Source organism: Octopus bimaculoides, chromosome 5, assembly GCF_001194135.2.
Source record: "Octopus bimaculoides isolate UCB-OBI-ISO-001 chromosome 5, ASM119413v2, whole genome shotgun sequence".
In the NCBI taxonomy this organism is placed as follows: Eukaryota; Metazoa; Mollusca; class Cephalopoda; order Octopoda; family Octopodidae; genus Octopus; species Octopus bimaculoides.
This window is the reverse complement of record NC_068985.1, coordinates 106586129-106599122: the sequence shown is the minus strand read 5'-3', so window position 1 is coordinate 106599122 and position 12994 is coordinate 106586129. Positions and strand designations below refer to the sequence as shown.

At 33.4% G+C, this 12994-nt stretch overlaps 1 protein-coding gene across 19 annotated transcripts in view; it reads left to right on the top strand.

Annotated features, from left to right (window-relative positions):
• LOC106874089 (calcium/calmodulin-dependent protein kinase type II delta chain) overlaps window positions 1–12994 on the top strand; it is a 343297-nt gene that overhangs the window by 288035 nt on the left and 42268 nt on the right. For 9 of the 19 annotated variants that reach the window (XM_052967902.1, XM_052967909.1, XM_052967905.1 and 6 more), the window contains one exon: window positions 7137–7214. The exons of the other annotated variants lie outside the window; for them this stretch is intronic. In XM_052967902.1, coding sequence (XP_052823862.1) covers window positions 7137–7214 — 78 coding nt within the window. The remainder of the gene's footprint in view (window positions 1–7136; window positions 7215–12994) is intronic. 19 annotated transcript variants of the gene reach the window in all.

Sequence of the window (12994 nt, the reverse complement as noted above, 5' to 3'; positions counted from 1 at the left end):
AGTTAGACCAGTGAAAGCTAATCATCCTTTTTTTATTATGATTGTAGCTCAAGCTAAAATAACACTCATTAATTATGCAATGCTTTTACTTTTCACAGATGTGCTCTTAATTTACTATCCTAATGCAGACTGAGCCAGGGATAATTAAATGTCTTGTCAATTGACACAACACAGTGCTAAAAACAAGACATGAACCTCTGTCGGTCTGCAGCCAAACTGCTGCAACCTTGTGATAACAAATTTTCTCTTTTCTCTGTTTTTACTAAGTAATTACTCAACCATATGTTGTGTGATTTGGTTTACTTCACTAATATGTTTCAGTTGATAAAAGACAATCAGAGATTTTATTAACTAAAATGTGTTCATAAAACCATAAAGAAAGGCAAATAAGATAGAGGTCATAAATCACTGTACATTTACTAATATACAAACCATTTTAGAGAAGTTATTGTAATATCCTAGTTTTCTCTTACTCAAGGCATGTGTTCATTTTGATGGTATGTTTCTGCTATTGCCATGCTCTAATGTTGAATTTGGTTTCATTAAATTGTTCTGCAATAAATACTCACTGATACCACCTTTTCATTATTGAAACAATTTTCTGTTAATTATGTCTTTGAACATCGAAAAGTTACTGTTAATGAAGAAACTGGATTGGTGCAAACATAAGATTTACCCATAACCACTCAAGAGTAGGCCTCATATCATTCAAATTTGCTGATGCTTTTTGTTTGTTTTTCTTTTTACTTTTTGAAAATTTCTCCTTTTATTTTGCTTGAAAAGTATCATCATTACCCATTTTAGGAGTGTTTGTATAATACAGGTGGCGAGCATATAAGCGAAATAGAGGCCATAATCTGGAGTTTAGATAGTTGGAAGTTGATTTATTGTGAGAAAATCGGTTCCATTGAGTGAGAGATCACTGAATGAAGAATTTTAAATGGTATTAGGTGTGGTATTTAAAGTCAAGTTGCTGACTATAGTCTTAAGTTTATTACTAAATCTTAAATTCTACAGGTAGATACTTTCTTAATCCTCATGCTTTCCCAATGAAAACTTACTTCTCTACTGCCAGTCCTTTTTTAGGAAGATGGAGAGAATGCGTCATATTTTGTTGCATATGCATGTTAAATATGTTTTTTGTAGGCCGCTTTTTTAGAAAGAGCAGCAAGCAACCACCTCTAACTCAAATATTCAATGCAGCCAATATGTTTATTTTTAATATGTGATTATTATTCTTCCTCAAGAAAGTGAAATTATTGTTATTTTTTTTTTTCACTATTTTGTGTTGATTTTAATAGTGCAGAGTATAGATTTAGGTCTTATATACCAAAGTCACAATTACTCAAGTTAAAATTGCTTTTTGAGTTTTTGCCACTATTTTCTCTCCATGTAAACATGGGTTGAATAGTTAATGTTTGTCTCTGTTAAAAACAGTGGTTGACAGTAAAGAAGTCAACCAACTCTCAAACTAAATCACATACAAATTGTCAAATTTACAATCGCATCCCACCTATATTAATTCTTCTAATAACATGTAGAATGCTTCATCCGGCCATGAAAAAAAATTCATTCCTTAATAGCCAAGCCTACAGCCTGGGTTTTATTTTCATTGCATTGCTAATGTCCTGCAAGAAGGGATGAACAACAACTATAATTTCTCTCTCATTACTCAAGTTATTCATTGACTATGAATAGTCAAATAGAAAGATATAATTGACATTTGATTTTATGTTTCATGTTTGTATGAAATAAGCTTTCAAGATATTGTTAAATAACAGATATCTTATCAATTTTCAAGGCTTATTTAAACTAATTGAAATTATAATGATGTAATAACTAGCATTTTACAGATCTCTGTCTTGTGATACAGTTTGTAGTTATGTAAAAAGAGGTCACACTCTAGTTACCTGCTCCTTACTGTGCAATGCCCCTATTCTGATCTGATTGACTGAACAAAGTATTTGCAGTAAAATATGCAAGACAACAAGCAAAATAGCATGAAGTGTGTACTCTGCATTAGATCCACCCACTATCTTCTTATTTAGTGATGGACCATCTGACATAGAAATGATAACTGTGATTTCTAATTGTGTCTGTGTGTGTACATTAGGAGTACAGAAGAGTAATGTTACATATCATGCAATGAGTTCAAATTAGAATAAAACATATTGTAAATGTATTTATTCATTCAAAATATATTTACGATCATTATGAATAATAACATTTTCCCACCTCAAAACCAGTTTTCTGATTCCTCAAGTTTAAAAAATCAGGTAAATTAGAATAAAAAAATGTTTGGAGTGCTATTTTGACATCGTCTCTGCTTCTGAATGGTTTTCCACTAGTAAAGTGTTCAAGTGATCAGAATAAGTAAATATTCAACGGTGCTTGGTTTGGTGAGTAGGAAGAATGATGTACAGCATCCCTGCCTAATGAATTTCTCTTTTCTTGTGTTATCTTGTTGAACACGCTGCTTAATTTTTGAAGGACAGCTCAGGAGATACCCATTTCCCTTCTCTGCTCCATTTTCAAATTTGCTTGAGATGATTTTCCACAGTGGACCAAGGTTTATTCTCCAGAATAAGTTCCCAATACTTTGGCATGGATCCTCTTCGGTTGCTGTTTTTACTGCATCATTATCAAAAACATTTGGTCTTCTTGATTAGCACCCATCCATAAGAACAAAATCACTCCTTCTGAATTTGTTAAACCACCATTGGTGTTTCCAAACACTTGGACCATCAGGATATACAGCTCATATGCTTTCCCTTACACATGTTGCATTGTTGTCCCTATGAAATTTGTAAAACATACAATACCAAACATGCAGCTCACTAAAGTCCTTGTTTATGGGATATCAGACAGAGCATATTCAGACACAACACCTGTCTTTGTTAATGTTTAGTCATTAACTCCATACTGATCAGTTGATTGCAAGGACACCTTTCATTGGCTTGTAAACAAATTTGTGTTCCATCAGACTCTCAGCTTCTTAGTACCCTTAATATATAAGTGTCTGTGTATACATATGTGTGTGAGTGTGTAGGTATAATATCACTATTGGGAAGAGCATTTAGATTCTCTTCTACAAATGCAACACTTGTTAAAGAAATCCACAGAATAAAGCAAACTAATTAACAGATATTCAAATAGATAGGTAGACTAAGCTTCTGATGAATATAAATAGAAATACAATGCAACAAATAGAGTAGACAGTGCTTGTATGAAAAATACACATATCATACACAAGTGTATAATATGAATTAGATGCATAACAGGTACAAAAAGGATGAGCACGTAATCAAAAGTCTCATAAAGGAAAACACAAATAAATATATTACATTCAACCATGAGTTGACATGAGAAATATATAAAAACCAACATCCTCTACATGAATTTGATAGAAGGAAACTGTAAGGGAGTTGTGTTGTGTGTGTGTGTCAGTATTCTTGGATGGTGATATCCACAGACTCGCTTGAACAAAATGCTATATGATGTTTACATTCTTTGTTGACATTGTGGCCAAATTCTCTGTACTTTCCAAGATACCATTATTTGAAAAGCAGATAACAGTTGGTTAGAGAAAGAGCATCCTGCCATAAGTATCCCCATCCAACCCATGGAGTCACAGACAACTGTTAAAAGGGTATTTATTTACATATATACACATTACTCACACAAACACAACACCTCTCTCTCTCTCTCTCTCTCTCTCTCTCTCTCTCTCTCTCTCTCTCTCTCTCTCTCTCTCTCTCTCTCTCTCTCTCTCTCTCTCTCTCTCTCTCTCTCTCTCTCTCACACACACACACATATACACGGCTTGATCAAGCGAATCCTATATCCCCTTGTTGATCAATGGTTTGTGAGTGAATTTAGTATACAGAAACTGTGTGCTTGTTTGTACATAGATTTAGATTTATGTTTGTGTATATATTTCTCACTTATTGTACTTCCCTTCAACCATAACAGATCTCACAGTAGAGATAATACATCCCCTCTCATGTTTCTTTCTTTACACTGTTCTTTAGTTCACCATGCTGCATACCAGAATTATGATTTTGTTCATTACCCAATCTTCCATGTGAACATTCTATTTTTGTTGTTGTTTATTCTGTTTCCTATATATATTTTTTTATAGTTATGGCTTAAGTTTTATTTATTGTCAGCCTCTTCACTGATTGTCTTTCCTTTGTGTCAATATGTCATTTACTCATTCATAACCATTATTGAAAATATTACAAGAATAGTGGATAATGGAATCAGTAAAGCAACAGATAAAAGGTCTTTTGGTATTTAATTTATGTATGTACAACCTTCACTTGAATTATAGTTTGCTAGTCTAGTTCTTGTATTGTACTTTTCTCTATCATTTTTGTGTTGTAATTCTAGCAGTTTCATCCTAAGCTGCTTTTCTTCTAATTCTCAAAATTAACTGTTTGAAACTTGATTAAATGTTCTCAGTTTCAATTAATTTATGTCTTCAGTTTCTCTAACTGGGTGTAGTTTCTTGTAAATAGTTTTAAATCATCTACATAGAAGGCTTACAGTTCATCTATATTATTTGTAATAATTTGTGGTTAGTGAATTTAGAGCTAGACATGAAGGTCAGTGTGAAAGAAAAAACATTTTGAAAACTTCCACCTCTTATTTAGATTGATCTGGTTTTTAAGGGGATTTTGTTCTTATCTTTTCTTTATCATGCAGCTTATTGGAGGTTTTCCATGTTTACACTATATCATCATCATTTAACATCTATGATCCATAGCCTTATCCAGGACTTTGAAATGCTGCCAAATGTTTTTCAGTTCAATACATGCTCTGGTTAGAATTTCTTTTTCTGTTGTCTTCAAAAATTACTCAATTCATCAATTACTATTCTATTCATCTACATCCATACATCCCTTAATGTACTTATTGTTTTCCTAAAGAATAACAAACCACTTAAAAACTGTAGTTGTCAGGACTTTATATAAAATTATTTAGCATTCTTAAGTTATTTTGTATCATCATCATTATAATTATTTATTTAGCAGTCTTATTTGTTATTGTGTGCTTTCACTGTACTACTGAGTGAAGCTCTGTGTGCCTTAGGTATGTGCTGTGATTTGTGTGATGCCTTGCAGTATTATTTTCTGTATGTTTTATATATCTGTAAGTCCTGGTGTTTTATGTATTTGTCTGTATGCTCTTTTTCCTTTTTTATCATACTTAAAGCACCTATATTATAGGGATTGTTTCTGTTTCCAGACTCCATATTTAGATTATCTCTATTTCCAGATCTTTGTATTTCAAGAGTTTCTCATTTCTTTTAGAGATACAGTGTTGTCTGTTGGGACAGTCCTTGATAACAATATCTTGTCAGTTAACCTTGATCTCCCTATGTGTGTATTGGCATATCCCAGACTATGGTAGTGTTGTCAGTTTCTGAGATCTTTTCTCGGGTATGCCTATACCATTTTTTTTTTCTGTTGAATTTCACAGTGTTGGCATAACTTTGAGTCATGTCAGGGAATATATTCCTTCTTGTTCAAGACTGAGCTGTCAGAAATATGATTAACTGTTTCTTCCCCATCACCGCATATTCTACAGTTACTTATTGTATTCTGCTTCATTATCTAGTTTTGGTGGTTTCTGGTAAGGAGGCTTTGATCTTGTGCCACAATTAAGAAACCTTCAGTCTCAGCCAGTGTGGGGAGTTAATATTGTCTATTTGTATTTGCCATGTAAGGGTTTTCTAGTCATTGTTTTATCGTAGTATTTTGTAGTTCCAGTTTTAGCTTAGATTATTATTGTTGTTGTTATTATTATTATTATTATCATTATTATTATTATTATTATTATTATTATTATTATTATTATTATTATTATTATTATTATTATTATTCAATAGAATTTAACCATTTTAATTTTATTTCTGTACTTTACAATCAGGCTGTTATGCAAAAATACCCTGAATTTTGTTCTTTTATTTATTTATTGTAGATGTAAAAATCCTTTCTCAGGAATTTGATGAAGTTGATAAAATTTATCAGAATGCATTAGAGTTATAGATTTTATTGTTCATGGAAGGATGAATGATCTGCTAAGATGGCTCTAGCTAGATTTCAGCTAAAAAAATAGTACAATAATATTATTAATAATGATTTCTATTGTAAGCACAAAGGTATAATTTTTGTGAGAGGGCACAGTTAATAACTGGTACGTGTTTTATCAATCCTGAAAGACTGAAAAGCAAAGCTGATTTCAACTCAGTGGTACAACTGAATTCTGTCTTGCTCTACCAATTCAGTCACCTTTTGACTTCCTTATAATAATAATAATAATAATAATAATAATAATAATAATAATAATAGAGACTTGATATATAATATATTCAGTATTATATATATATTGGAATTGAGACGCACATTGTCAGCCTACAGAAAAGTGCACTCCTAAATTCTGCAAGAATCTTTAAAAAGATTCTTGATATCTGAGGAGGCTTGTTGTCACCAAACCTTAAGAGAACATCCCTGCTAACTAATATAGCTTGTAATAGTTCTAATAATAGCTTTTAAAATAATGATGATGATGATGATGGTACCAATGATAATTTCAATAATTTTGAGATTCCAAAAGAAATTGAAATATTTAGTGATCAGAAGTGGATAAGAAAACTAAAGAGACAGTGCAAAGAATTCATGCAGAATGCCTTGCATTTTCTTTCTTATCACTTGCAGTGAGTTAGAATTTCAACCTTTCTCTTATATTGCATTTGAAATGTGTGTTATTTTTACCTGAAATCAATGTGTGCTATAATGATTTACTATGTATATTATGTATGAGTTCTATCTGTTGTCTTATGTTGCCTTATTCCACCAATATCTGTAGCTTAGTTTAAAATACACTAGCTTGAAGACACGCAGCTTTTAATGTGTCCCTATCATTAAGCACCTCCACAAAATTGCCATTTAAAATTATCACAGTTTGGAATTCCATTTTCCTATAGTTGGGAATTCCTAATTTTAATGTTTTTTCTCCCTTTTTTTTTCCTTTTCTTGACTTTGCTCACTTTTCCTTTCTGTCTTCATCTATGTTATTTTCTACTATTACTACTACTACTCTTCTTCCCACCACATTTTTCCATGGGTTAGTTTCGTTTTCCAAGACGAACTCTCGCTGTTCCACAGAGCAGGACCTTCTGAGCAGACAATGCTGGTTAGGAACGTCAGGTAGGTAAATTCTGTGAACATATATGCATGTATGTGTGTGTGTATCCATATATATATATATATGCATATATTTATATGTACATATATATATGTGTGTATGTGTATATATATATATATATATACACATACACACACACATGCACACATGTATATATAGAGAGAAACATAGATATTTATACAGACATGCTCATGCACACTAACCAGTGCATTATGTGCATGTGTATATCTCTGTAAATATTTATACAAACTTACTAATAGTACTGCTGCTGCTGTTGTTGCTGCTGCTGCTGTTTTGCTACCATTATTATGATCTTGGTTCAAGTTTGACATGGTAGAATTGAGTAGTTTGAAAAGAAACTGCAAGCCTTGGTTCTCAATCTAGATTCTTTTGCTGATTGTTCTGTCACATTACTAACAATATATATGATGTCAACATACTTATTCATCCTTTCTTACATATAGTTAGCTGGTATTAAACAAGGTTTGGAACAACATATTCTTCTCAGGTTGTGCCACCAACAATCTTCCAGAGTAGAAATTTGTTTTTTATAAATCATCTCTTTTAAGGCTGAGTGTAGATGTAGATGCAAATGAGATGTTTATAAAATAATCAAAAGTGATTGAAAGATACCCATCAGGTATCTACTTTTGGGGTACTTTCATATATATATATATATGAATGAAAGTACCCCAAAAGTCAGTATCTGGTAGGTGTGTGTGTGTATATAATATATATATATACATATATATATATATACATATATATATATATATATATATATATATATATATATATATATATATATATATATATATATATGGGAGAATTTACGAAAAAAACAACAACAGACGAGGACAGGTGGTGTAAACAACAAAAGGATGTATTAGTTTAACGCTCGGGAATAGAGAAAGTCTTTAACGTTTCGAGCTACGCTCTTCAACAGAAAGAAATAAGGAGAAGAACAAGGAGAAAAAAAATTTTAAATGTCGTGGTCAGCGATCTCGGTTATTAAAATTGTAATTAAGGGTATCTAAGAGATAAAGAAGTTTAGTATTTACACTTAGTTTAAAGGAATATAAACATGTATATGTTTCTCTGATCTACCACAACAGTTTACCTAACTGTTTAATATTCTTTTATTCTAGTAGAGTAAAAAACTAATATCTCAGTACTTTATTCTGCCACCCATAGTTTGATTGAATAAAGTAGTACAATGAGTGTTTTATAAAGTCTGGGTGTTGCTCTAGCATTTGTGTTGTGGCCCTTATATCAAGCAGATAACTTCTATAGAAGTCATCCCTTAGCCCGTCTTAGTGTTTAAGATATACAGTAGAGCAGCAGATCACAGTGTTACTCCACTATCATGATTCACACAAATTTATTGCAGAACCAATCACTATAAGTCTATGGTATATTGAAAAAGGCATTTGTCAGATGAATTTCATGTATGAATAAAACTTACTGCACTCTACTTTCCTATATTGAGTGCTTTTTTGAAACTTAAAAATGTACACACATTTGTATAGCTAGTTATTCATCATATAGATAGATAGATAGATAGAGACAGACAGACAGACACATACATGTATGCATTGTTATAGCTTATTAGTTCATGCTTTTATTGGTTGTCTATAGTCACGCATCATATAAATGTATCTGCCATTCATCTTCCTTCTGGCAGTATAAAAATAAAGTACTGAAGTAGCCAACTAACGTACAGCTGTTGTTTGGTCTCGATCTAAATCAGTAAGGATATAGATAATGCTGTTGATCATATTTTGTTAGTTATGTGACAGCTATTTTTTTTTTTCCTTTCTCCAACTATGTGGCATGACTTGATGTTCCTTAGATTTCCCTAACCAAAGTTTGGCTTGTACAAAACATTATGGAAAAACTTCTCAACTTCACTTTAACTTCCAATAAGTGGTTATCAAATTAGAATTCTTTGAAATATAAAATCTTTGGAGTTTACTGAGAAAAAATATTTCTTCATTCATTTGATGGAAAACAAAAGAATCTGTTGCAGATTCTAGAAATTTACTCAGTGACAGAAATTATGATGAAGCTTAGCTGTAGAGGAAGAATAGGAGGCTAGTCGTGAGATAACATCAAATTTATATTTTGCATGTTGTTTGATTTTGTAGCAGAACACAATACCACCCGCAGAAAAATAGCATTTATGCTCTTGGCATTAATAAAATCCTTTTTGATATGTTCTCAGAATATTGCAATTGAAAGAAGATGCAGTGTATGATAGAACCTTTATAGGTTGGATTGAAGGGTTTATGTTAGATATTAGTTACAATTTTGATAGAAGACAGATTGTTGCCTGTTGTTAAGTCAGAGGTTAGTAAAAATCTCAGACCATATCATATGAAGCCCCAGGAAAGAGAGAGAGTAAGGAAGAAGACTGACACACATCTTTACTTTTCCAATGTGTAAAGCATACAAGAGGCCACTTGTACAGTATTTTTGCTTGCAATCTAGCTTCATAGAATTGATAAACAAACAAGTTGTATGTGCTTTCAATAGTCACATTTATGACTGCAACAAAGAAGCTGGCACCTATCTATGTAACTGCTAAAACTGTCACATTTTGTCAGCAAAAGCTGGATAATCAAGAAATATATCCAAAACGACAACTTCTAGACACTGAAAATCTTATGGCTAGGAAAACACGCACACATACAGATCTAATGATTCAAATGATGTGTTCTACATGAATAGTAATAACTATATCCAATATCTACCGTTGCAGAGATATAATTTTATACTAGGAGTAGATATAAATAGTTGAATGTACCCCATTGACATTACTGGTAATGAAATATGTGAGGAAAAGCAGAGAGATCAAGGCTGTCCACTAATGGTGAGGGATTGTAGTTATATTTGGCAAAAGTTATTTTCAGTCATGCATATGTATCACTGCTGCTTATATTTTTCATGAAAAACTTATCAAATCCATTGTTGAAACATTGAGACAACAGCAGAGCTTCTACATAGTCGAAGAATCCTTCAGGAAAGCCTCTAATTGATCTCTTGATCTGCTAGAAATAACAGTAAAATCTCTCAAATCACACCCTACTGGCTTGCGAAAAAAAAAAGAACAGAAAATATAATTTTAAAAACTTTGTCTGAAAAAGGTTTGATGATCATGGCTACAACATTTTTAATCATAGGTTCTCTTAAATCAAGGCTCATCTATGGCTTAACAATTAAACCAGCATCTGAACCAGTTCAACATAGCATTTTCACTTGTCATAAAATTTGCAGATTTAAGTATTTGAACTCATAGCTATCTTAAAACCTTGCATAGATTTCATGTTTCCTTGAGATATTTAAAGGTGGTTGAATAATAGACTGACTAAAAACTAATGGTGAAAACACAGAAACTTTAAAAATGGGAATGAATCCAGAAATTTCAGTTTTTCTTAACAATAAGTCCCCTAAATACACAGCTTAATTTAACATCACCTCCTGGTTTTTGGTGGGGCTTTTACTGAAGTTCATTCTGTGGCAAATAATCAGACTAAGTTCAGTTCTATCCCAACCTACATTTTCCCCTGCAGCTGTTTAGGCTAAGGTTCAAGGCTTTAGTCTCACCAGTTTAGGAATGTTGCCTGTAGATCCTGCCTTCTTCCATTGACTAAACTTATCCAAAAATATTAGTAATAATAATTAATAAACGTATATATAACTCATTCCAATCAAATTCTCTAATCTAAAATTTAACAAATCTCTCAAAAAATGTTTTGTACTAGTTTGTTTCTCATTAGAAACAGTAGTGACTGCTTCAGACTTGGTTTCTTTGTGGTTTTATTTTCTTTTTGTTTCTTATTTTATTTATTTATTTTCCATATCATAATTAGCTTGCTAGATAGTATTTCTGTCTTGGAGATTTCATTTCACATCTTTCTTTTAACATTCTAGCTGGAATGGCCCCTTCACCATCATTTTCACTGCCCACGTGTCTACAGACTGCCTAGTACTATAGTGTTCAACAATTTCTACATTTTGTGCTCAATACAAATTCAATTTCACTTATTCTGCTGATTGTCCTTAATGATTCTTTTTCTCATGATAATTACCATTATGAGATGAAGATGACATTAATGTCATGGTGTTTCTTATAAAACAGTACTGTTGAACATGAAGATACAGTTGTCTATGTATGTGTGTGTGTTCATGCGTGTGTGTACGTGCACGCATGTGTGTGTGTACATATATGTGTATATACATATATATGTATAGTTTTTTTTTAAACTGAACCTGAGAATTTGCTTCATGACTCTTGAGAAAAGGTAGTGAAGAGCGATCACAAAGAAATTTATGGGTAAATAAAAGCCTTACACGAGTGAACACAAACATCCTCGAACCCTCATCAGTTGTTTATCAAATAGTCGTTATAACACCTTTCTATTTGCGTGTGTGTGTGTATACGCACGCACACACGTTTATATATGTATATATATATGTGTGTGTGCATGTAAATATATATATATATATATATATATATATATATATATATATATTATATGTTAATGAAAAATGTAACACAGAAGAAACAAAGAAATTTCAGGAAAACATATGTATATGGATATAGATGTGTATATGTATATATAAAATGTGTATGTGATGTGCAAGAGAGACAACTGCACTGGTATGGTCATATGGTGAGAATGGATGAGGATGGCTGTGTGAAAAAGTGTCACACTGTAGCAGTTGAGGGAACCTGTGGAAAAGGAAGACCTGTGATGAGGTGGTGAAGCATGACCTTCGAACATTAGGCCTCACCGAGGCAATGACTAATGACCGAGACCTTTGGAAATACGCTGTGCCTGAGAAAACCCAGCAAGCCATGTGAGACCATAACCCATGGCCTATGCCAGTGGTGTAACCAGCCCACTAATGCATACCTTCCTTTCATTGGACACTATCTCTGTTGAGGCAAGTGAAATTGAAATCAAATTCGCTGACCTGGCCGATGACAGCACCACCTGACTGGCATCTGTGCTAGTGGAACGTTAAGAGCACCATCCAAGCGTGATCATTGCCAGGGCCGCTGACTGTTTCCCGTGCCGGTGGCACGTAAAAAGCACCATTCAAGTGTGATATTTACCAGCATTGCCTTACCGGCACTTGTGCCGGTGGTATGTGAAAAGCAACATTAGAGCAAGGTTGTTGCCAGTGCCGCTGGACTGGCTCCTGTGCAGGTGGCATGTAAAAAACACCATTTCAGCGTGGTCATTGCCAGTAGTGCCTGACTGGCCCTTGTACCGGTGGCACATAAAAGCACCCACTACACTCTCGGAGTAGTTGGTGTAAGGAAGGGCATCCAGGTGTAGAAACTCTGCCAGATCAGATTGGAGCCTGGTGCAGCCATCTCTCTTGCCAGTCCTCAGTCAAACCGTCCAACCTATGCCAGTATGGAAAGCGGATGTTAAACGATGACATGTGTGTGTATATATATGTGTATATATATGTATATACTGTATGACGCATGCGTACGAACAACCATGCTACATGGCAGTGAAACATGGGCTGTAACTGCTGAGGACATACGTAAGCTCGCAAGGAATGAAGCCAGTATGCTCCGTTGGATGTGTAATGTCAATGTGAATACCCGTCAGAGTGTAAGTATCTTGAGAGAAAAGCTGAACATTAGAAGCATCAGTTGTGGCGTGCAAGAGAGACGATTGCGCTGGTATGGACATGTGGTGAGAATGGAGGAGGATAGCTGCGTGAAAAAGTGCCACACCCTAACAGTTGAGGGAACCCG